Here is a 26,872-nt window from a genome sequence, read left to right as displayed (position 1 = left end):
TAAAAATAATGCAGTAGAGTTTCAATACTATACTATTGATTATTCCCATATATTAAAATATATCGAGACCCTTAGGAAAGCAACATAATATATCTCTTGATGATGGAGGTCAGGTAGATGTCATCTATACAGATTTTTCACGTGCTTTTGATACAATGGATCACGTATTGCTCTTGAAAAAACTTGCATCATTTGGCTTAGCTCCTTCTTTTCTGATTCTAATGTGTTCTTATTTGAAGGGGAGGATGAATTATGTATTTTATAATGGCTTTAAATCTTACGAGTATGAGCTCAAAACTGGCGTTCCTCAAGGATCTAATCTAGGTCCATTATTGTTTGTCATCTTTATAAATGATCTTCACTTACAGTTATAGGCATTGGTCTATGCGGTTGATTTGAAGCTTTATTTGAGAATATATCGAACTGCTGATGTTTCACGTCTTCAATTGAGTCTTTTTCTTGTTTATGAAATGCTTATTTATTTGTACCCTCTAATTGGGAAATCTCCTGTTTTGTATAACAAAGATTTATTATTATTTTATTGACTAGGATCGGGTATTAAATAATTAAGTATTTGAATATCAACATTTTATTAAGACATGTTCAAAAAATATATAAAATGATATAACCAAGAAGTGTTCAGTACAAACTGAATTACTTATTCAGATCAATTTCCAATATAAATAGGAAATAATATAAACGTGATCTGGGTATTTGTTTTTACTACTATCAATAAGGTCACCTCAAAAAACACGAATACTATTTTAATTTAGAATGCCACTGAGGTATAATAGTTAGACTTGTTTACTCATATATATGAATGGATAACTAACAGATATTATGACAATTAGAACACCTATTACATCACCCTAATTATTTGGCAGTTCAAATAAAACAAATTGTAAATATTGAATACACAAAAATCTAGAAAATTGAAAAAATGGATACACTTTCCTCTTTAAAATTCGTGTGGAGTATATATATTATTACATTTATTTAGAATTGTTACTTGATCTGACATTTAGAGTTGAGGAGCAGTTAATTGAAGTTATATAGATTTATTCATATAAGATACATTCATAATTTATCATTACCATAAACTCCGTTTGCTGCATTGTTGCGCTTAATGAATAAAGGCTTGAATAATATACTGGAACTAACAGCATACTATTTTGTAATCTCACAGTTTTCGAATCATTCTTTCATCACCAAGAACATTTATTCATAAAAAGGGTCAACCAAATTGATAGGTGCATTAAATTGGATGTCAGTACGTTGACCGTTATCACATATTAAATCAGATTTCACAAAGGCAAGTAATACTGTATCATTTTCAGAATGAAAAATGCATTCAACACTCAACAAGACATTCACATCGATTTTTTAAATATAATTCCTGATTGTAAAAATTGGAACATAACACAAGACAAATAATATGATATTGGTGTTTTGGGTTTATTTCATTTGAAAATCGATGTATTTTCAGAATGTAAATGCTTTTTGGACGATGTTTTATTAGATGTATTCCTACCCAGAGAGGAAGTGCTCCCTCCTTCTGCATCTCTTGATATTTCTTTCTCTGTCGGTGAGCCAAGTGTCAGGCTCGATAAACTAGAAGAGAGCATGTTTGAACTAACGCTTAACATTGAAGGATAATGTGGTATCTCATTTTCTCCTTCAGAATCAGCAGTGGGAAGAAACATTTCAACCATAGCTTCTAAATAATTAACAAATAATTCACTACTTTCTGGTGTAGAATTGTACTGAAACAGTAAAAAGAAAATATTAAGTATATATCTAGTCCCAATTGTCAAGTACCCATAATTCTTTAATTTATTGGATTTCACGGCAATAACAAAGACATCTGTGAAAGTGTTTATATATTTAGATACACCAAAATTTATTTGAATGATGATAATTAATTTAACATTATACAAAAGTCTTTGATTTTTCCGGTGGAGTCAGTTAAAATTTTCTAGCAATTCACCTTATTAAATGGACCTGCAAACCTCCAAAGGCCTCCAAAACCACAACTCTGCAAATAGTGAAGTTGTTGTTGGCTTGTGTCTTCACATGCAATCATATTCTGAATAATATTTCTCACAGCCCCTAGTATTACTTGGTCGTGACAAGTTGTTAGAACATTATTTATTTTCATGTCTAATAAATTATAACTGCAATACAATAAAGTTAGAAAATATTTCCAAACAAATATCAGCAAATGTAGAAAGAAAGTCTGTAAATGTCAATATCAAGAAAACTGAAACTTCACTTTGAGTTTTTGGCATAAGTGCTATCAACAGCAATTAACGAGCGTTCATTTAAATTCGTGGTCAAGAGTGCTGTCGAGAAATTAGATTTGAATTTCTGTGATTAACAGTAGCGCCTAGCTTGTACTATATATATTTCCCAGATTTGAAGTATGTGAACAAATGTTAGTGATAATCACTTGTAATCACTGAAAATTCACACAAATTTAATGAATGCTCGTTATATGAAGGCCTAATGCAAACTTGACATGGGAAAAGGTCAGAGACCAATTTTTGTTGTATTTGCATCGTTATTTATCAATTGTGTTACATTAACATCTCTATTACTTAAAAGTTGCATTTTTTTCTGATTTAGGTTCAATGCCACCACCAGTTCTCAAGATAAGGCAAACTTTGATAGTTTCTACTCACATAACAGGAAACACTTTGGGAAATACAATTGCGCCTTCTCCAAGATATCGATATAAGATTCTTGTTTCTGCATCATTAGTACTATATTTAACTAGAGTAGCAAGAACAGTTAAAACTAATGCTTGCGTAGAGAAATCAGTCAAAACATCTGGATCCAATAATATATTGCTTTCATTACTTATGGAAACACGAGTACTGCGATTCTAAAATAGTGTTAGATTAAACTTTCCAATTGTTCAATGATAAAATTAGTTGGCACTGATCATTATTTAAAAGAAACTTACTTGGAGTTGTGCGGTAGGTTTTGGGTGGGAAGTTGACTGATCAACTAGTTCCCAAGATTTCTGCCTTTTATTGACGCTTGTAGTATCATTAGCAGTACCGTGATTCCCAGAATTTGTACTTTGTTGTTGATTCATGGCTTCAGTAGCCATAAAATTTTCTTGAGTTAAAGCATCCGACTTATATCTAATGATTCCATATTTGATATGGCATCTGCTGCGAACTTCTTCAGATACACCAACAAGTGCTAAAAAAAATAAATAAAGAAATAAAACAAGGTATGTAATGTAGAGCACAACTCATTTACCAGTAAGATACGCAACACTATTGGGAGTTACTTCAAATTTATCCTTTTTGTGGGTCTTAGCTACTATTGCTAAAAGCATTGACAAAACGCGCGATGTTCTAGAAACAGTTGTGGGAGTAGGATGTCTAAATCCTTTGAGTAAATGACCCACAATAGCGAAATGAAAATTGGCTTTGAAACTGAGACCAACCGCTTGATCAAGCTGTTTAAAATGCCATTCTAAAGGCTCTCTCGTTGACATCATCACTTCTTCAATCGACTAAAATTGAAATGCATGAGTTCCATAATCTATATTTCAACTTATTATATATCCTTATTTCAACTTACTTTTTCATCAAACATTCCTTGGGAATCTAAAGTATGTAGGTTTTGTTCTAAAAGAGCCAAGCCACATGCATACAAAGAGATGTCATCCAATTGGAGAACTGAAGTGGCAACCCAAAATAAGGCTTTATGTATTGGAGAATCAAGCCTCAATAAAGGTTGTAGTCTCGTCATACTCATAACTAAGGCTTCTATTAATATCATATCGTTGAAACTTTCTAAAGCTTTCACTAAAATTCGCAATAATTCTTTCATATCATGATCGGTAACACTTTTACTGATACACCCGAATACTATTAAAGCTCTAGGTTGTAATGCCGGATTGAAACAAAACGCAAAACTTTTCGCCAAAGAAGTCCAACTGACTAACCAATCGCAATTAGGAACATCCTTCATACAGGCTTCCATTATTTCTAACAATGCGTCAGTTATAACTTCTAAAGATGTAAGTGAAAATTTTTCTCTGTCAGTGGTGGTACTACTTAAATTTCTCTCAGCTCCGAGCCATTTTTCATTTGAATGTCGATAATTAGATCTAAAAGCTGTTACAGCTGCCGATTTAACCTTACTTATACCAAAAAGCAAGTAGAATTTCGGTAGAGAAAATTCATCTAATGATAAACGTAAGACTCTGAGAGTTTCTTCAGAGAATTTTGGTTGGGAGCAAGTACAAAGGGAATGGATGATGTTAATCACAAGACCGTGAGTGGAGGCTTTCATGTTGATGGAGCCCGAGCAAACTAAAAATGTAACAGTATGAAATAAGTACGGTAAATGCTTAGCTACGTCTAAGCAATTGTTGAAAGATAACATCAACAAATATCTTGCTAATATTGCAATATCATCCCACATGCTATGCATTTCTAACAATTGTGTCGGGGAGTGACAAGTCTTATCCACCACCTGAAATTTATTCACCTTATAATAATGTTTTTAATCCTTAATGGTTTCATTACCCGACACAATCTCCCTATGACTTTTTTAGCAACCAATTGCACATTAGCAGAAGCTAAAGCAACAGCTGTATCAGCCATTATTTCAACCATTGGAGAGTTTAATCCATCATTTACTGATCTATGTATGAAATTATCTAAAACCATATCTATTAATTCAGGTACTTGGCCAATGGAGCCCCAAATTTTGGCTTGAATCGAAGGGTACATCTGAACCTCTTCAATTGTGAGAGAAATTAATTTTTCCAAAATATGGGCCACCTGTTTTTGTCTTTTTTTTTCTTCATTGGGCTTGACAAATCTGAAAGGAATGCATTTATTATAAGAAATATGACAGAAAATAGTTTTTGAAATATCCAGATTAATTACAGTTGTTTTCCATTTTTCTCACTTGATCCTAATATGACTGATCAATTTTTTAATTATCATTATTACCTCACTCCTAGATATAAGCCAAGCGTTCGATAAAGTGTGGCATGATGGATTATTACCCAAATTGACACTTCAGTATTATCCCATCCTAAGGTCATATCTCACAGATAGGGAATTCAGAGTCAAAGTAGGCGAAGCAAGATCCAGAAACTTTCCCATAAAGGCAGGAGTTCCTCAGGGAAGTGTCCTTGGCCCATATCTATATTTATTATATACTTCTGATCTTCCAACACGCACAGACACAACTATTGGAACTTTTGCTGATTATACAGCTGTTTTAGCCTGGTCCAAGACCACTGGAATTTACTAGTGACATGGACAAGGAAATGGAAAATTAAGATAAATGAAGAGAAATCTAAACAAGATGATTTCACTTTGAGAAGGGAATCCTGCCCATCAGTCCACATCAATAATAAAATAATACCTAACAAGAAATCAGTCAAACACCTAGAGTTTCATTTGGACACCCATCTGACTTGGAAAGAGCACATTAAGAAGAAAAGAGAACAAATCGATCTCAAAATTAGAGAAATACATTGGCTGTTGGGAAGATCAAAACTTTCATTAGAAAATAAGATTCTGCTGTACCAAACTATTATCATACCAATATAGTCCTATGGAATAGAAATTTGGGGATGTGCAAGCAAATCGAACGTAGCTATTATACAAGGATTTCAATCAAAAGCTCTCGGAATGATGGCCAATGCACCTTCGTACGTAACTAATCAAACGCTACACAAAGATCTAAGAATACCATACTTCCATGAAGTCATAAAACAAAAACAACAAAACAATAAAACAAAAACAAACAAAACAAAAGCACAAAACATCACACAAGGTTGGAAGGGCACTCAAACATGCTTCTGCAGTCACTTCTATCAGACAACCAGCCAAGAAGATTGAGAAGGGTATGGCCCAGCTGACTTACTGAAGAACTAGGAGATTCTCTCAATGGAGGGGACCTGTGACGCTATTTCTTAAATGTTAATAAATTAGCTCATAGAATGTATGTTGATTGCTGATGCAAATTAATAAAAAAAAAAAAATTATTACCTCACGAGATTGGCAAGCCATGGAGTCATATATTCAAGGCACAAATGTTTGAGCTCGATGCTGGACCCCCTGAATCCCTGAATGCATTCTTCAAGGAATTCTAATGTGAGGTGCGGTTCATTTGTAGCAAGTTTTTCTGATACAGATTTAATGAAAATTGTGTTATTGGATGGAATGCACAATCCTTGAGTTTCCAAGAGTTGGCCTTCTATTTTGAGATCGAAAGTAGCTGTTAAAGCGCACAACTGATTATATGCGGCTGTTCTCAGATTCGGATCTGATGAACCTAAATTGAGAAGAGCCATATTGAGTAGAGTTCCAGGCACATCTTTTGGTCTGATTTTTTGATGCACGGTAACAGAATCCTGAAGAATTAAATGAGTAGATGTGATTAGGTTATAATTTATTGAAGGCTTATTTACAATGGCCAAATTAATACTTAGATTAAGAAAAATTAAGAATATTTCTTTTGGACTGTCATAGTATAATCAGTTTTTATCTTGACTAGTGTAAACAAGCCATCATTGTAAGCACTTACAGGTTGACTTAGGTCCCATCTGTTTCTGATATGAATTATAGCTTGAACAATATTATCACAATCATTATGAATGAAACTTAGCGGTCCACTTTCGTTAGCAATAGTTAACGTAAACTGATTATCATCAACTAAACAAACTTCCTCAATCTCAGAAGCGTAATATACATCATTGAGCAATACAGAGTGGGCCAGCACCTTACTTTTTTCAGATGAGGTGATCTGAATAGCACTAGGCCCAACCTTAATAGCAACTTTGGTATCTTTGTGCGATAGTTTGAGAGCATTGCTGAAAACTTTCAAGTCTTCATCTAAACTTAAAGTAGCTCCCGGAAGTTTTTGTTGTTCTGGCTCAATAAATTCGTGCAATTTATTTGGAAAATCGATAAATATCAATTTTCGATTGCCCTATAATAAGAAAATGGGAATAAGTAATCTACGAACTTGTAACGTCAGATTGATTTCACTCACTTTTAAAGGAGCCAAAATTCTATCATGGAATTTGGTATATTCTCTTACCCAACTGTTACAATTATAAACATAAGCAGCATGGATATTTTCATAAGCCACTTCAGGCAATACATAAAACCATTTTTGTAAATATTCAGTTCTGAAACGATTATCGGCACAGGTATGGGTGAAATCCACAACCAATTCAAACGGGGAATGACAAAATGGTTTTAGTGTTAAGATCACATGATAAATTAATAGATCGCCATTAGTATCTCCTATTCTAAAATAAATAAGGCAGCAATAAGGGCCTAAGTAAAAGTTTTAAAAATTCTAACTTGTATCTGCGTGCTATGTAATAGAATATTGGATGTCCCGCCCTACTGGTACCAGCCTGATAAAATATGTTGAGACTTTTGATGGATTTGAATTCTTCCGTTTCATGCATATTATGTTTAACCATCATCTCTTCAAAGTTGGTTGAAGACATGTCGATGGAACTCCATCGAGCATAAGATGAAAAAACCAGACTAAAAAAAAAATATATTACATTAATTACAAAGAATTCCACCAAAATATTAATAGATCGAATTCAGCTCACTGTGAATCGACAGGTTTATGCTCTGGAGGCCCTAAATATGCGAGCAGGGTAACCATTTTATCAAAAGGCCTCCTCCCAACCGCCTTATGGTCTCTACTGCTGGAAAGATAATCTCCTATTTTCTCTTGATGGTTCCATAAAAGCCTATGAAGAGCCAAAACGTTTGCATCGCTAATAAACGACATAGAATGTGAAGTTTGATCAACAGTCTCACAATCAGACGCGATCTGAATGAAAAATCTGAAAAGATAATACGTTTGGAATATTAAATTTTTTTATCATTTCCTTTTACCTCCTTCCTATTTCAAAATGAGCTCTTAGGAAATAGTTGAATGGCAACATATGTTGTTCCTTGCTGAATTCAACATGATTGGCAATATTTTGTAGTATTTTAGACATGAGCATCAATCCTCTTTTGACAGGAGTTGGTACTTGTTTCATCACAATTCCCATTTCTTGAGGAGAAACAATGGCAGGATTTATAAATCTTAAAAAAATAACTGTACCAACAGCTCCTATATTATTCTGAGGCGAATGAGGATATCTTTTACTCAGCACTTGGTAAAGGCAGTGACACATAGATCGCAGTTGTGGGGGAAACTTATCAGCTGAGCAAACTATAGCGTCAAATACTTTCTGGGTAAGATGGATCAGATTTTGGCGATTGAGTTCAATGTCTTCCATCAGTTCCAACCTAGAATATTATTTTGATTGTATTTTCTACTATACTTTAATTTAAGCACAAACTGAACCAAAACTCTCATTATACAGGGATTCACCGGGATGGCCTATTAGACGTTTAATTTTGAGCTGAAAATTGGCACATTGTGGTTTGAGACAATGATCTTCCTCTCTAAAACATTTTCAAATCTCTACAACTCCTAGTTTTACCGAAAACAGACTACTACTTCGTTATTTCAAAGGTATGGCATATAACTGAAATTGTCATAAAAAAAGCTATCTAATAATGCAACAATATAAAGGGTGTGCCATTTGAAATAAGGGAGTAGTAGTCTGTTTCCGGTATAACCGGAAGTTGTAGAGATCTGAAAATATTTTAGGGAGAAAAATCATTGTCTCAAACCCCAATGTGCAAATTTTCAGCTCAAAATTATGATAAACGTCTAACAGTCCATCCCGGTGAATCATCCTGTATGATGAAAACAAACACCAATGACAGTGTAAGAGGTTGGATGAGTTTGAAGCCTCTATCATATCACCCAAATTTAGGGGCCAAAAACTCATACTAAAATTTGATGAATAAATACTAACCTAGCGGGATCAACTTCAAAACTACAGTTGGTATCATCTAATAATGGTCGTATTAATGGTTCTAATAGAGTTTGAAGGTAACCTGTTCCATAAATTTTGAAGCAGAACGCCATTATCTTGCTACCTAAAGAATTTCCTCTGAACAGAGTTTGCATACAATCAGAAACTTCAACTTCTCTATAAAACATATTCCATAAAAGAGGAGACAATAAGTGTTTTGCATCGAAAAGAGTAACAAACACTCTGGCTAATTCATCCATTTGTGAATTCGTTACCACATTAGCCAAGGCCATGGCAATCGGTAATTCTCCCTTATCACTGATCATAGTGACTAACTGAACCAATTGTTCGAATCTATCCGCAAGAACAGTTTCTGCCAAAGTATCGAATTCTGTACCTTGCTGGAGAATTTTTGTTAGAACCTCCATGAATGCAGCTCTAGTCTGTAGGTCTTTATTATACCCAAGAGCTGGAAAAAAATCAATCGGAACCTTTCAAAAAATTGGTGAATTAATACTTACCAATAGAATGCATTAATCCACTATCGATATTTGCTGATAATAGGTTTGACATGGCTTGTATTGTAGCATTTCTTAATGTACTCAATTTTCTGGCATTTATAGGTCTTGCTTCTTGATCAGCATCTTCTTCTTCGGCACAATCATTCAAAAGGTTCATGAAAAGTGTGAAATATTTCAAAAATAGCTGGCTCTTGGCTTCCATCAGATCACCTCGATCAGATTCCTCGGGTTGGAGCGGTAGACCCCTCAAAAGAGCTGCCACTGCTTCCATGCATGCTTGATCCAGATCCCTGGTAATTGTGGTAACGTCGCCAGAGCCTGGAGGTGCGATTTGGTGTGAAGTACCCATTACCCAATCCGTCAGATATTCCACCAACTTATTTCTAAACTTCATCTCTTGTCTAAATGCCAAATCGTCTCGTCTATTCATCATGGCTTCTACTAACTGACACAATTTGGTTTTGATATGGATGGCGTGAACTGTCATATCTAAATGACGAACATATCTAACTATACCAAGCATCATTCCTTCTATGCTTGTTACACCCAAATGCTCAGACGGTTGATTATTTTTTGCGTTATTCAAAATTCTTTTCATGATGTATATTATATGCTCTATAAAAAGAGTATGTAGATCTGACACAATAACTTGTCCTTGTTGATCAAAAAATTTTTCAACGATTGTTTTGATCTGTTCAAACAAAATTGGATATAAGGCTGCTGACATTTCTTGGCCAACTAATTCCTTGACATGTTTTTGTATTTGACCTCCAAACTTTTCATTGCTGCAAACTAGCAATCTCAATAGGCAATCTATGAACCTGAATGGAGATTTATGAATAAACACAAGGATATACCCAACCGATCATTTCTACTTACTGAGTAACTGGACAGTATTGTCTTGGTTCTTGACCGGAATTTGCTGTTAACACACTAGATTTTCTGCTGTCTCCAAGGCCAGAGGCTATGGAGGTGGAAGAAAGACTAGAATGTGATGCAGCTGCAAGGAGAGGCCTTGATGGCGATCTTCTTTGCAAGCAAACGCCACCCAGTGCACACAAAAAGCCGGTCATATTAGCCCACTCGTTTATTTGATCCTAAAAACATATCCAAAAAAAATATATCTTTAAAAGAACCACATATGAACACTCACTTCCAATTCATGTTCAGAGTTTTGATGTGAGGCTCGTCTTTTTCCTGTACTTCGATGAAAAGACTCTATTTGACCATCTTCCACTTTGGCTTTGGGATAAGAAGAGAGAATCTTATACATGGAATTCCAATTCATGAAAGTCTCTTCCCAGGCTGGTTGTACTCCATTCACACAATGTTCTATTTTCCTCAGTAAGCCCATAATCCTTTTTTGCAGACTAGATCTTCCTGAAATACAGACAAAAACGGAAATTATGGAAGTGATCGCCACGTCGATAGAATTACAATTAAGAGGGGTTTATACCACTTGGCTTTTTCGTGATCTACTCCTTCATCCTCAGCGTTTTTGAGATTCCACCACTTTTAAGAATGAGTGAACGAATTCAAACGTTACTCTGATTCAATGTGAAAATTCATAAAAAAATAAATGTTTTTTTGGAAAGTTATAGCATGCATATATTTATTCTTCAATAAAAAATTCTTCTAATGATTTTTTTCCCATTAAGAAAAAAAAATTTATAAGGACCTCGTGCAATGACGTACTCTTCAAAATGAATAATAGTGAAAACCTCATATAAGTTGATGGTCTCTAGTGTAAAAGAAAGCGTTCTAATTTTTGAACAGATAGCTGAAACGGTATAAACCCCTCTTAAACAATTCAGCAAAACGCATTCTAGACTCCCCAGATGATGAAAAATTTACCCCAATATTATTATTAATTATTTAATGATGTAACAAAATTAGCCCTTCACAGTATATCTGAAAGTGATAAAATTGTAACTTATTATCTGGCCTCAATACCCATATCGAATTGCAAGGTTTGTACTAATATGTTGAATTTTTATGGAAACCTTTACAACTCAATTTAAATATATATTAAAACGGGACAAACAGAATGTTTCATAAGCAGTTGCACTATGGAAAGGAAGCACATTATACCTCTGCAATCCTTTTTTTCTTGTGTCTGCATCACTCGTAGTAATCTAGAGCGAAACACTTCAAATACGCCTACTTATAACCACCTTCCTTCAAAGCCATGTTAGAAAGTGAAATGATCACATTAAACTATATGTATTTAACTAATGACATCTACAATATCAAGATTTAATGTTGCCAATAGTGTATCATTAAAATAAAGCTCTTATATAGTGATACTTGATCCAGAAAAACAGTCACTAGGTCAAGAGCTTGTTCAGTGATAGTTGAATAAATGTGAATGGCATAATATATCTACAATATCAAGATTTATTGCTGCCAATAGTGTATAATTAAAATAAAGCTCTTATATAGTGATACTTGATCCAGAAAAACAGTCACTAGGTCAAGAGCTTTTTCAGTGATAGTTGAATAAATGTGAATGGCATAATATATCTACAATATCAAGATTTATTGTTGCCAATAGTGTATAATTGAAATAAAGCTTTTATATAGTGATACTTGATCCAGAAACGCAGTCACTAGGTCAAGAGCTTGTTCAGTGATAGTTGAATAAATGTGAATGGCATAATATATCTACAATATCAAGATTTATTGCTGCCAATAGTGTATAATTAAAATAAAGCTCTTATATAGTGATACTTGATCCAGAAAAACAGTCACTAGGTCAAGAGCTTGTTCAGTGATAGTTAAATAAATGTGAATGGCATAATATATCTACAATATCGAGATTTATTGTTGCCAATAGTGTATAATTGAAATAAAGCTCATATATAGTGATACTTGATCCAGAAACGCAGTCACTAGGTCAAGAGCTTGTTCAGTGATAGTTGAATAAATGTGAATGGCATAATATATCTACAATATCAAGATTTATTGTTGCCAATAGTGTATAATTAAAATAAAGCTCATATATAGTGATACTTGATCCAGAAACGCAGTCACTAGGTCAAGAGCTTGTTCAGTGATAGTTGAATAAATGTGAATGGCATAATATATCTACAATATCAAGATTTATTGTTGCCAATAGTGTATAATTAAAATGAAGCTCTTATATAGTGATACTTGATCCAGAAAAACAGTCACTAGGTCAAGAGCTTGTTCAGTGATAGTTGAATAAATGTGAATGGCATAATATATCTACAATATCAAGATTTATTGTTACCAATAGTGTATAATTAAAATGAAGCTCTTATAAAGTGATACTTGATCCAGAAAAACAGTCACTAGGTCAAGAGCTTGTTCAGTGATAGTTTTGAATAAATGTTACTGATCATGAAGCCATTAATGAATTTTGTAAATCTTTATAATTTCATTAAAAAAATTGTACTAAACAAAAATTATTATTATAATAACCACATATTGTCTTGCAATTGGGTTTTCTCCTGTTAGACAATTAAGGATTATATATATACATATATATATAAGTGACGTCTCACTTATTAAAGAGTGTAAGATATTTATTTACTACCACAAAATTTCACAACTTACTAACTTGGGAAAACAAAATTTTAGATAGTCATTAATGAATTATGTTAATCATTCAGACCTAAAGACTCATTCAAAATTTTCCTGCTTACAATCAAAGAGCACCATCGAATACTAACATTGTGACGAAATGATGGGTGCACAGGATAAAAAAAACTTTAGAATGATTCAATAAATTGACTAACCTGAAGCAGATAAAGTGGAAGCAAAAGCCAAGTCTAAGTAAACATGGTAGTTAGGCACCAAACAAGTTACCGTCACTTCATCAGAGCCACATCTTATATCGGCCTCCTGACACAGCAAGGCAAAGCAACTCATAGCTACGGCCACCGCTTCCATATTGATACTCCACAAATACATGTAAAATACAACTTCCAACTTAATGTGAGCTTGTTTACAAATAGTAATTTGACTGCCAACATTGGCATACTCTTTATTTCTGGCCAGAAAAGCATTTCTGCATATCAGGATTTCTCTCAACCATCTCAGAATATCAGTATAGTTAAGTATTTGGTGTTGAATTAATTTTTGAGATATTGAAAAAAGGACCTGGGAGCTCACGTCCCAAAAGGTATTAATAGGAGCTTCAGGATTCCATGATTGAATTTTTTCAGGATGATGGAGTACTAGTAAGGCTTCCATTGCTTCTTGTGCAACATCAGGCATAGTAGGTTGATGAACTAGCGAAACTAATCCATTTATCAATTCCAAGGTTGAACTTTGTATTTCGTGACCAGCTTTTCCTTGACTCTGTCATAACAATAACAAAAATAGTTGAATTATAAGCATTGCCTATATTTTTTTATCAAGGGTATTAGAATTATAAGTTCAAAAGGAAACTAGTGCGGGAGATTTCTCTACAATAGGTACATGAAAATCTCATCACCAAGAAGAGAGAAATTTTTTACTCTCGACTATACCCAGGATCTTTAAAATGAAGACACTTATAATGGTCTTGGATTAATCAAAAGCAATTGATTGAAATTTAATTTACTCAAAGAGATTTGCTTTTCTGGTGTTTTTATTTTCATGTTAGATGAAAGTCTACTTCTGTAAATGTTATCACTCACATTCAGCATCAACATGGGGTCCGCATGAATTAATCTGACCATATACAATAACAAATTCCTATAACCAGGTGCTTCTTCTGGTCTATCTTTGAACTTTGCCTGGGAGTCTTTTCCTTTCAGTGTAAGTGATTGAATCATCCTCAATGGGGTATGTGAAATACATCCTTGAGAAACTTTATTCAAGGTATCAGTAAATAAAGCTCTCAATTCTGAAGATCGACTATATACGAGGTCGATTTGAGGCCACCAGTTTAATTTTTTTTGTGTTACTATACGGTATAGAGATCTAACTAGAACGAAATGGTAGGTTGATGGTGTAGTGAGATTGAGGCAAACTTTTAAGGCTTCGTTATCATGAGGTTTTATACGAAAACAGGATACAAAGCAATCCATCATAAGATCCATATCTTGATTTAGAAAATTCTGCCCTCGGGAAAATGGTTTTCCAGGATTAAAGAGTAGAGTCTGAAATATTCAATGTACCATTGGAAATTCCTGTTTTGGGAAAAATTTCAGTCTCTTACCTTCAAATCATTGACGACATTTTGTACAAGAGTAAAGGCTACGTTATTAGAATCTAGTATATTAATGTATGTTGAAGCTTTGCATAACTTCACACAAGTAACTGCAGCTGCTTCTGTCAATTGCTTGCTACAGTTACTGTGGCCAGATATTCCTTTTTTGATACTATCTATAAATTGCTTTTTCTTACTATGTCTAGGTGAACAAGGTGCGCCTGTATCAGCATTCACAATTTCTTCAAGTACGTTCTGAAATGTTTTTTGAATAGTTGATATAAATTGTTGTATCTTAGGGGATTGTTATCAAATAATTATTTAACTAACAGTTACTTACAGGAGCTAAAATGAGTAACATTATTTGTAAGGACCACACAGCTGGCCTTCCTTTTTTATTGTCTCCAAAATTATCGAGAATATCAAATAACTGGTCGCAGCATTTAGATAATTCTTCATTAGGATTTTTTTGAATTTCTGCAAATTCTTGAGAGTAGTTATCCATCCAATTCCAGATAGCTTTTTCTAATGAATTCACTAAGGCTAATTGTGCGGATTTTTTCAATAGTTTGAACTTTTGATTTGCTTCACTCAGAAGACGTGTTAATCTTACTACATCGACATTTATGTGTTGAATTAAATCTATATCATTAAAATCTGGATTTTCATCAAGGCAAGATGCTAGCTCTTGTAACTTCGAAGAAATACGACTAAATACAGCATTAAAAAAATTTATGCTCAAGGCAAATAAAACTTTACTCGCCAAAGTTCTTATCACATAACTGTTTGCATTTTCTGCGGGAAAATCTAAAAACAGAAATAGTGATTTGGTGAACATTGGAACAATACGAAAACCTTCTGTTGCCAAAAAAATTGATAATATTTCAAGAATTGAGTTGGTATTGTGGAAATATCTTTATTATTCAGTTATTACAACATGCTACAGTTTCGAGGAATGGTTCTCCTCTTCTTCAGGCTAAAAATCAGAACATACAGATTACACTTAGCAATAAGGGAAGAGTCAAAACTCAAAATATGTACATATTGATAGGTTTTCACTAGATAAATAGACACATCTAATGAAATTGAGAAAATTGTCTCCAATTTGTTGAAGAAAATTTTCTTAATTTCATTACATATTGGTAGGTTTTCACTAGATAAATAGACACACATTTTGAGTTTTGACTCTTCCCTTATTGCTAAGTGTATTCTGTATGTTCTGATTTTTAGCCTGAAGAAGAGGAAAACCAATCCTTGAAACTGTAGCATGTTGTAACAACTGAATAATAAAGATATTGCCACGATACCGACTCAATTCTTAACATATTGGAACAAATGTAAAAAAGAGTACCTAAGAAAGCACATATTTCCTTCAATAAAGCTTTGAGATTCTGATTTTCCTCCATGGTTAGGATAATGGAATCTTTTGGTTGAATACTGAAACATTTTTCCAAAGTTTCCAAAACAATAATAATACTATCGTAATAATTCCTCTCGAATTCGGTACTGTGCTGGCGAGATGCACAGCCGGATCCAGCTTGAAACTACAATAATTGTCATAGTATATTGTACTGAAAAAGTTATTCTCATCATTTTCTACCTGATCCTGAGTTCGTTTTAAAATTCTCACAAAACCATCAAGAACTAAGGCAAAACGATATCGAGAAATTTGAATTATACACCTCTTGTTTTGTTCTTCATTGTATTTTGAAATAACCGTTTGAGTTCCATTTCGACAAGGTAACTGAAATGTTGAACATTAGTAATGAACATTTTAAGTTATCTTATTAGTGTATGTATATCCTTCTGACTTTTATTATTTATTGATTTGAAAAGTAGGAAGCATGCACATAAATTGTCTCAACCTGGCTTTCAAAGCGTTCAATAAGAATATTGGCCCATTCCCCCGGCTTTTGTGCCATTATACTTTATTACAATATTTTTACACTCATATCTGGAAGTTTTTTCGTGATGTTCACATCCCTAGGGGTGCGCCGCTGCAATCGCTACGACGAACAGCTGTAAAAAGTTGTCAAACACCTTTTACGTCAATTGTCATCACAATTTTTTTTAACGAATCATAGACTGAAATTGCATGATTCTCAAAAACATAATTGGGATATCCTTATTATATTTTTTAATTGATTATGTAATGAAGAAGAAAAATAGGAAATTTTATCAAAATTTGTAGTTCGATCACATTTGATATCAAACTTCGTTATTGATTTTTATGCTTTTCTTCTTTTTCAATTAATTTTTGTTAAACTTGGGAACAATTTTGTATTATCACAGATTACTATAGTATTTGGTATTATCATCAGTAAATTGAATTCAAACAATTGGATCGTTCATACAATTGAAATAATTTATCATTTCTTTCTATTTAAGCTTAATAATATTATATGATCTCTGTTTTTTATTGATTTTATTTATTTCAATCAAAAAATTTCTTATTCGCACATATAATGGAGATTTTTGCAATGATTTTCGTCTTTACAATAATTATATTAATATAAGAAGAAACTTTTCATACCTATAATTTATTTTTGGCGCATACGCAAACGAAATATAGGCAAGACAAATATACTGCGTTGCCATGTTGAAATGAGGTATATTACGAATGAAAAACTTTGAAAAATTACATTAACTATAAAGAAAAATTGATTCTTAGATTCAGTTCGTATAATCAAGAAATTATTGAAAAGATTCCAGATTCAGTGAAGGGTAGTTAAAATTATAACGGGATACATTACAAACATGAAAAGGCGCCACGCATGCTCCCTTAACAAAAACTGGTGTTGATTGTTGTGTTAGCGGTTTATAGAAATAATAAATTGACGTGAGTGAAAATACATTGGTTTGAAAGATTTTCTAGTCAAATTTTAGAAAAAGTGTAAAAGCAATCGTTAAAGTTTCGTGATTCCAGAGGAAAAAATATGACTGCCATGAGTTGAGCGAACCTCGAGATTGCTTACAGCTGCCATGTAGATCTACCGCGTTTTTTGAAAAAGTATCCATTTTAATTGTTTATTCTGGTCGAATGTAGATCTTACTATTGGGAGTTCTTCCCTTTTTTCGAATATGTATGCTAAAGGAAAAGGATCTACTGTGCCATCTGATGCACAAGCAAGAGAAAAGTGAGTTTCTATTGTTGGTTCATTTTGAAACATTCACAATGAATTATTGTGAATGCAACTTCATTTTTTAAGTCATTAGTGAAAATTGAATGTTTACATCAATATTTATAGCAACTTCACCCTACTCATACATTGTTTTTGTACCAACAGGTTAGCACTATATGTATATGAGTATTTATTACATGTTGGTGCTCAGAAAGCTGCTCAAACATTTCTCTCTGAGGTAAAAAATAGCCAAACAATTGATTTATAATTTTTGAAAAACAATTTCTTTTAGATAAGATGGGAGAAAAACATAACCCTAGGTGAACCCCCTGGATTTCTGCATTCCTGGTGGTGGTAGGTCTTGTGCATTTATAGAGTTTCCCTTTTCAATACCTTCAATTTCAGTGTATTTTGGGACTTATATTGTGCTGCTCCTGAAAGACGGGATACTTGTGAACATTCATCAGAAGCTAAGGCATTTCATGATTATGTGAGTACTGTAATATAAACAATATTTTCACACCTGGATCAATACATTTAATGTTATTTTTGACAATGGCAACGTGGTATGGAATGCATTTGATGCATTCTTGCTATGTTGCCAAAACTACATTTTTTCCCAGATTTGAAGGATTTTGAAATGAATCTTCTCTAATTTTTGAAAAATTACTGTTTCCTATCAAGAATGTTCAGTTTCAGATTCATATTGATGAATAATTTTAATTTCAGGGATTTGTTAATTCTGGTTATGGTGTTAATGGTATGGCTCATGTAAGTTCATATAGTTATTCAATCCAATAGGTATAAATTTAACATAGTTATTAATTTTAGAATGCTGGGCCTGCCCCCAGTCCCCTTGGACAAATGCCCCCTACAGACGGAATGCCAGGTGGTCCAATACCTCCTGGGTTCTTCCCTGTGAGTAAATTTCTACCTTTACAATAAGGTTACTTTCTAAATGCTCTTTGTTTTTCAGAATTCTGCGATGAGACCTTCACCCCCCACACATCCTTCTAATCAGCCATCTCCCCATTCTCAGCCACCAACCCCACACGCACAAATGATGTCATCACAGCCTTTTATGGGGCCTAGATATCCCGGTGGACCACGGCCGGGGGTACGAATGCCTCCATTAGGAAATGATTTCAATGGCGTATGTTTCTCCTCTATTCATTAATTAAATTAATTTAAGGGTTTCAGCACTCTACTAGTAATGTTCTTCCATGTCGTAGAAACATGGGACTAGACATTAAATATTTTTCGAATAGTGGACTGCATTCAGCTTAGGTCCTATTGAAAATCTCTGGTTACTACCATAGGGTATGGTCCGTATATCGCCGAGAATTTAAGAGCAATTACTAGTGGTTTTCAATGTCTGAGGTAACCTGCTTCGTTTTTAGGGACCGCTTGACACTTGTCAATGGTCAACTAAATTTTGAGGAAATAGTCACCGGTTTTTGAGGAATTTGACATATACGGACCACCAACTTACTAACCATAGTATCGAAGGTGATATAAGGACCATACCCAAAATAATTATAACAGTATTCAATTGAAAATTAACTAATGACCAGCTTGTATGTAGCCTGCTCTGAGAATGCTGTTAATTGTTGTGATTCTCATTTTCACTCTTTTTTCAGCCTGGTGGTCAGCCAATGATGCCTAACAATATGGACCCTTCAAGGCAAGGTGAGTACTTAAGGAATTACAATTGTACTATATCCACAATTTGGTTTTTAATTAACAGACATTTGCACACAGGCATGAAGAGATGTCGTAAAAGATGTTATTTATTGTCATCTATCTATTTTTTGCTTCAGGTGAAGGCGGAGAGTTTGTAGGTTGGCAAGGTAGGAAACTGTGCCTCTTCACCATTTTAAAACTAGTAAAATATCACAACATAGCTTCGCTTGTACATGCTGCCACATAATTATTGTATTTTGCTGTGCTACATATGGGATGAGAATCTGTAATAATAATTGTGATTTCCCGCATTTCCTTGATGTGCTACCCCAATGAAAATAACAGATTGAGAAACTTCTTAGGACATTCTCTTCATTTTATCCCAAGTTTCAAAATTATGCATTCGTTCATAAAGTACACCTGCCTATATTCAACTAAACCAATTTATGAGAATTGCATGGTGAATGTTTCTTCGTACGATCATCATTTCCATATAATACATTCTAATCACTTCATTAAAATTTCATGGAAGGCTGTATTCAGTTGTGTGCCAATCAGTGACATATGCACAGTTTTTGTGCACTCGTTCCTGAGTGTATGTTAACTTTCGGAAGAGATTCAGACAAGACAATGATACTTATTCAACTTGAAAACTGAACGAGTGTGCAAAAGCTTTGTTCCGTGTTTTTCTGAAAATTTTCATCTATTAATAATAACTAGAATAACATAGAAGCAAGCATGTTAAATATTGGATATTGCCTATTAACTGGATGATTACTAAATCAATACTTTGTGTCAAATTCAATGTAAATAATTTGGGTTGTTCATAACAAGATGTTTGAAAGAATGGATGAACTTATATAAAATTGAATTTTCTTTAGGTCCACCTGGCATGAATCCACTTAATAGAATGAATCCTCCCAGAGGTCCGTCAATGGGCCCCATGGGCCCTGGTTCGTATGGCCCAGGCATGAGGGGCCCCCCTCCTAATAACAGTATGGGACCAGGTCCAATGCCTCCAATGTCCATGACTGGCCCAGGTGGTAGACCTCAATGGCAGCCTAATACTTCAACTGTAAGTATATCTAAATGGAAGAATTGCAAGTTTTTATTTCAAATTGAAAACAAAGAAATTTTAATGGGAAAAACACACTGAGCCTAATCAATCAAGTTATAATATCCTACCAATTAATTAATGCAGTATTTGTGAAAAATATCATATAGTCGGTTCAGAAATTATTGACATCCCGGGTGGCTGTGGAAAATCGAAATCAAGTTGGTAATGGCTCATTCAGTAATATTTGGAATTTCTGAATTCGGGTTGGTATTGGAAATGTTATTGACGAAAGGTTAGATTTAGTTCAGTTTGTTTGTGTTATTGGTTTTGATCCAAGAAATTGTGAAAAAGTTGTATCAATTTCGATCACACATTGATTAGTTAATTTGAGTATTTCTCCCAGTCCTACTGTTAGAAAAAAGAAGAAATTGTGAAAAAGTTGTATCAATTTCGATCACACATTGATTAGTTAATTTGAGTATTTCTCCCAGTCCTACTGTTAGAAAAAAGAAGGCAGCCTGTTCAATACGATTTCACCTTCAAAGAATCATTGAATGCTTTGATTGTTACCAAAATCAAAAGCAACAAATATATCAGTCTGGATAAAATTTGACCAAAAATTACTAGAGTTTAATCAAAGACAACATTACATAAAAGTAATCGGTTACAAGTTCAAAAGTGCAAGAAAAAAATTTGCAGCAAAATTAAATTAATAAATAATAATTAAAATAATTATTACTTTTCAGCCTATGAATTATTCCTCTTCCTCTCCCGGTAATTATGGGGGACCACCTGGTTCAGCAGGTCCACCAGGTCCCGGAACTCCAATAATGCCAAGTCCTCAGGATTCCTCGAATTCAGGGGGCGAAAATATGTATACAATAATGAAGCCTGCGGTGGGAGGAAATATGCCTGGAGAATTTCAAATGGGAGGTGGTCCTGACTCTGGTTCGATGGGTCCAATGGGTCCCAATTCCATGGGACCCATGAATGGCGATGGAATGGATGGTATGAAAAATTCACCGGCAAATGGCGGACCTGGAACTCCTAGGGAAGATAGCGGAAGTGGCATGGGAGATTATAATTTGGGAGGATTTGGAGGTCCAGGAGAAAACGTTAGTAGATCATACAATCTGTACTAATTTTAACCGGGAGGACAGGTGGATCTGGCAACATGAGCATAGAATATTAATTGTACATGGTAATTCAACATGAGCCCTTGGATTTTAATTGTTATTAAAAAATCAACTTGAAAAAATATAAGTGTTTAATCATTTCTTCTTGCTACGATGTCCATTTCAAGAGCCGGTGATAAGATGTTATTGATATTTATATATATATATTTATAAACTATGAACTAGAGTATGAATTACTACTTCCACCATAAATTACAGGGAAAATTTGTCAGTTTTTAATCAAAATCGATCACAAAGCTGAGACAATAAAAGATCTATTTCAAAATTCAAATATGGAGGATGAAATTCCTGCAGTTTATTTATAAATTCCAACCTATAAATAGCATTTAAGAGTGCTTGTGTGTGTCATGTATAAAAGAAGGGAAAAAAGAAAAAAAAACTCCAAAAATGAAAAGATTGATTTTTGTATTTCATATAGAGAGTATCCCACATCCTTTTCAGAATATTTTATATCAAATTGGATGAGAATAGTGAATCAGAAGTGAATTTGGTTGCGGAGTTTTGGAAATCCAAGTGCTCTTATTGATGACTATTTCAAGTAAAAATTTAATACACGTTTCTAAGCCTGAAGTTTTGAAAAACTCAGGTAGGTGTTCTTCAGGCAGTACTTGTGAAAAATCTTTTTTCTAATCAAATCTCTTATTTCCACTAAATGAAAAGATATTTTTTATTATTTATTTTGGGCTTCATTAATATTTAATAATAAATGCATTAAAAACATATTAAGCATGCTCATGTACAGATTTAAACTGATTATATATGCATATGTAAAAGTAGTTTGATTGTAAACCAAAGGATGGTTTCAATTTATATTGAAAACCATAATAAGCCTGAAGGAATTTTTGGTGAGTTTATGTAATAAATTAGTCTTTACTTAATGCTTTTTCATCAACTTTTATATTGTGCTGGATTATGATTTGAACAAGAGTGACCATTTTGAAAGTATTAGCTATATTGTTATAATTGAAATCTTAGCATTGCTAATCCACAATACTGAAATAGATTAGTCTTTATTTCAGTTTTGCATAATGGGTATTTTTTAATATTATTTCAGTTAATTTCTTGGATGTATGTGAATGTAGACCGATGTAAGGATTAACAGATATTTTTGTAAATTGCATGATGAAGAGGAGCCCCACCTTGTTGAAAATGTATGAAACCATCTGGTATTAACGGAGATTGCTTGTTCTTAAATCGGCACCCTGCATAGCTGCGTAGTATTCTCAAGTGTCAGTGATATAGTGTTTAACAAAATAAAAAAAAACTGTGACTGATATGAAAATAGGTTCGAATAGATGACGTTACGTATCGTGTGTTGCCAGATCCTACATTGACTGAAGACGGAGGTTCAGTATCCTTGAAATCCCGGTGATTGGTGCTTGTGCTTTGTAGACTGACACTTAACCACTAAAAGTCGCTTTCCTTGCAGGACCAAACGGAATCGGCGGCTATTTTGAAAATAAAAGAGAGCATGCAAGAAGAGGCCAAGAGATTTGAGAAAGACTCGGACCACCCTGAGTATTTCATGCAATAACCTTACTAGTCTCTTTAGGCTGGTGGACGCCTCTTCCTTCCTAACTCGTACTAACATGGGCGGTGGTCTGCTCAGTGCTCAGCTCTTCCTGCCCTCATCGTTGCGAGCTCGCTTCATATCGGTTCATTACTAGTCATAATCATTTTCTATTTACAGATTTTCCTTTGAAGGCTGATTTTTACCCATATCCAGTCAGTGTTTGGTGTTTAATCAAGATCCTGCAACTCATTGATCTACCTGGTGTCCCTTACTTCAGTCTCGGCTAGATGTGACATAATCAAGAGTAACTAACTCTCCATATAAATCATACCTTCAAACAGGAAGCCCTTCCAGTTCTCCCAATTTTATCTGCTCACTACGTACTACTAGGGTGTAATGTAATCAGTAAGTTACATCTTAAGTTGATATGCTGAAAAACTGATTTCAAATAGGACATCATCATGTCCTATATAAAGAATGATTTTGAATGCACTAAATTTTAGTAATGCACTCTCAACAGCAGATTGGCTTTTTTGGAGGACATACTTCAATAGCTATTATTTTCTGCTTGTTGGAGTGCCCTATTCCAAAATCTCGATACCTCATTATACTATTGAACTTTCTTATTCGACTTGGGTTTGGTCCGGATATCGCCAAGAATTTAAGAGAGGTTACTAGTGGTTTCAATAGTGATGAGCGATATTTCACTAATTGTGATTCAATCACTGGTATCTCCAAATCACAGTTATTCACAGTTCCTCGCCTATAACGTACAACGTGATCGTGATCACAGTTTATAGCTGTGATATCATATCCTAGTCGGCTATAGTGATGAGCGATATTTCACTAACTGTGATTCAATCACTGATATCTCCAAATCAGTAACGATCTAGCTCTGACACGCGTTTAGTATTAGATATTTCCCTTACTGAATACTGTGAATAGTGAATTTTTCAATGTCTGAGGTAACCTGATTCTTATTTACACTTGTCAATGGTCATCTAAATTTTTCATTGACAGAATTTTGGAGGTTATAAATGGTTGATCTCTTTTAATTTGGAAATAACCAATAGTTCTCAATGGTTCTGAAGGGTATTTGTTTCATAATGAAAATAATAAAGTTTTTGAGTGTCAGATGTCATGGAAAATATTCATAAACGATAATCTGAAATTTAAAATGACAACTGCCAACCGGAGTGGGCGTGGTTACCGATCCTAATAACCCATCGAAGTTTGAGGAAATAGTCACCGATTTTTGAGGAACTTGACTTATACGGACCGCCAATTTACTAACCATAGTAACCAAGGTGATATACGGACCATACCTTAGTGATTAATGACCCGAAGACATTTTTTTTTCATTTTAAATATAATAAAAAAGTAATGAATAAACTGAAAATGAAATTTCCGTATTTGTGCAAGGGAGGAATCAATAGTATTGAGGATGGATGAGATAAAAAAAACTTTAAAGTGATTCAGTTTTCCATTAGATAATCGGATTTAAATTCTTCAACAAATTGAACTTAGTATTTCTTTTGCATTGGATAAAATGTAAATATTTTTCATTTATGGTTACTTCTTTGTTGAATTGATAATTCCAGGATTGAGCTTTGTCAGGGCCGCCGCCAGGACCTGCATACCGGGGCGCCAAATTGCAGGGTCCCCTTGTTTTCTCAGTGATACCACTCTTTGTAGTAAAATAAAAAAAATTGCCAAGCGCTAATTAGTTATGAAAATACAAATGAGTACAAAATTGCACCTTTGAGAACTTCAAAAAATTTGAGAAGAAGTCCAAAATTTCAGCGCGTATTCCTAATAAGTCTTCGTGTCAATGGTGGAACACCCTGTATATGTAACTCATCAAATCGGAAAATATTCAGTAATAAATGGTTGTTCTACAGAGCCCTCAGCTGACAAAAACAATTTTTTTCTGGCAACTAATAAAACATATCAATTTAATAGCAGTCAATGAAGGTACGATTAGACAATTAGGACGGCGAAATTTTTTTTTTGCCGGGGCGCCAAAATGTCTGGCGGCGGCTCTGAACTTTGTAGTTGTTATGGTGTGCCTTTTTTGCTTCCAACTAATTGTGAAATAGAACTTCCTGATCCACTCATTATATACGAAAATTTCGAGCAAGGCACTAATGAATATAGACAAATACCTCCTCATAAAGTGCCTCAGATTTCAATAACTTTAACAATCCTTAGTCCAGTCGAATGGTATGCAATATATCGCTGCATATCCTTTCTATTGTTAGAAAGGTCTGAAAAAAGTAGCAGGAAATTTTTCAAAATTGGTTTTTATATTGTTGAAGCATTTTATTTGAAACCTTAGCGACTATGTTACATGTTTGAAATATCCGAACAAGTTCTTTTTGATTCTGATTATACTTGGTTAAAGAAATATTGATTTTCTCTGAATTTGCCTTAAAGTTAAAATAAGGTTTGTGATGATTAGTTCAAATTATATAATCAACTCTCTTAAAATTTTTGATATTCATAATTTTTATGTACTTCCCTTTTATGCAGACCATTCGACTTTCATAAAATAACATTGAAACTGAGTAACCAAGGTAACTTTCAATAAATTATGAATTTAAATTTGAATGAATCCACTTTTTGGATTGTATTGATTTAATTTCACCATTTAGCTAATTTGAATGGAATAACTCGAAATATTTGTACATTTAGGACATTAATAATAATTTAGTTAAGTTAAATTAAAGATTGTAGTTTTGATAAATGATGACGGTCTTGCCAGTTATATTTTGATGTGTTGAAGTTGTTAAAGTTTTTTTTAATAGTGTTAGTTTCAGAGACAGAAATATTGACGAATATGCAATGATTTCTGTTTTTGAATCCAACACTTTTATCGTGATATTTTAACTTAAAAGTAATGTGCAGGTAAAACTGTTCTCTGGATTGCAAGTATGGTGCAGTACTTAACTGATGTGAATGAATATTATAGATTTTTGATATGTACACGTTGACGAATTTCAGTGATGAAATATCCCCAGTGGTTTATTGCACCATATTGTCTGTAGCCCGATATTTATACCAAATTTAAAGCAGAGTAATCTGGAATTCAGTCAGAATTTGCATGTCTTACATTGAAACATTCCTTCAAAGGGCAGATGAGGAGCTATATAGGGCGTTCAATCCGAAACACACCACTTTTTACTTTGATAGTGGCTTGAGAACGTTCTATTTCCTAATCTACCTCAGCTTAAGTTATCTCTCTATTATTTTTACTAAGTACATGCAATATAGGCAGAATGTAATGTTTTCCTATTTTTTTTAATCCATGAAATGTAAACCTTGAATATAAAGCATCACAAATCATTCATCACTAGATTCAATCAGGACTTATAAAATTATTTATTTTTAAATTTTGTTCGAAAAAGATGAAATATATATATCTATATACAAACTTATTTTTTAATCTTCAACCATTCTTATACATAACGAAAAGTACATGATATCGAATTTAGTAAGGCTTGCTTACAAATTCGATCTATAATTCCCGATAGAACTAAAAAATTAATTGAGAAATATCATTGAGAAGATGAAGAGAAATTTGTATCCTTCATTATGGGTAGATTGGGTTTTCCAATTGGATATCCTCATAAATTTTAGTTCAAGTTATAAGAACGAAATTAATTCTTCATTACTTGTTTGATGTCTTTGGGTATTGGTAATTCAATATTTTGAACTTCGTTAGAATAA

The 26,872-nt window shown here is 33.6% G+C and overlaps 2 protein-coding genes across 7 annotated transcripts; one reads left to right on the top strand and one right to left on the bottom strand.

Moving 5' to 3' along the window:
* Positions 1–573: 573 nt before the first annotated feature.
* LOC123686535 (neurofibromin) lies at positions 574–16,599 on the bottom strand. Its single transcript, XM_045626749.1, has 24 exons — positions 16,438–16,599; positions 16,173–16,316; positions 15,924–16,116; positions 14,913–15,379; positions 14,582–14,827; positions 14,058–14,522; positions 13,173–13,737; positions 10,565–10,791; positions 10,291–10,508; positions 9,412–10,232; positions 8,891–9,359; positions 7,911–8,312; positions 7,619–7,858; positions 7,356–7,547; positions 7,039–7,300; positions 6,571–6,975; positions 6,033–6,397; positions 4,551–4,848; positions 3,598–4,497; positions 3,271–3,529; positions 2,966–3,210; positions 2,682–2,884; positions 1,988–2,174; positions 574–1,763 (listed from the first exon to the last, which is right to left on the bottom strand). The coding sequence occupies exons 1-24, from the start codon at positions 16,492–16,494 to the stop codon at positions 1,461–1,463; spliced, it is 8,133 nt and encodes a 2,710-aa protein (XP_045482705.1). The 5' UTR covers positions 16,495–16,599; the 3' UTR covers positions 574–1,460.
* A 534-nt stretch (positions 16,600–17,133) lies between these two features.
* On the top strand, positions 17,134–26,576 carry LOC123685646 (single-stranded DNA-binding protein 3-like). 6 transcript variants are annotated; one of them, XM_045625412.1, is made up of 13 exons: positions 17,134–17,411; positions 17,499–17,709; positions 17,860–17,932; positions 17,987–18,048; positions 18,100–18,184; positions 18,424–18,465; positions 18,526–18,612; positions 18,671–18,847; positions 19,335–19,383; positions 19,515–19,544; positions 20,259–20,452; positions 21,181–21,549; positions 23,060–26,576. In XM_045625412.1, exons 2-13 carry the CDS (start codon positions 17,654–17,656, stop codon positions 23,162–23,164), a joined length of 1,329 nt encoding a protein of 442 aa, XP_045481368.1. In that variant the 5' UTR covers positions 17,134–17,411; positions 17,499–17,653; the 3' UTR covers positions 23,165–26,576. The 6 variants fall into 6 exon arrangements, with proteins under 6 accessions (XP_045481368.1, XP_045481370.1, XP_045481367.1 ...); XM_045625414.1 differs by having other exon boundaries at positions 17,134–17,709; positions 23,321–26,576; XM_045625411.1 differs by having other exon boundaries at positions 17,134–17,709.
* The last annotated feature ends 296 nt before the right edge of the window (positions 26,577–26,872 follow it).

This window comes from Harmonia axyridis, chromosome X (genome assembly GCF_914767665.1).
Source record: "Harmonia axyridis chromosome X, icHarAxyr1.1, whole genome shotgun sequence".
NCBI classification, from domain to species: domain Eukaryota; kingdom Metazoa; phylum Arthropoda; class Insecta; order Coleoptera; family Coccinellidae; genus Harmonia; species Harmonia axyridis.
This window is presented reverse-complemented; position numbering and strand designations above follow the sequence as displayed.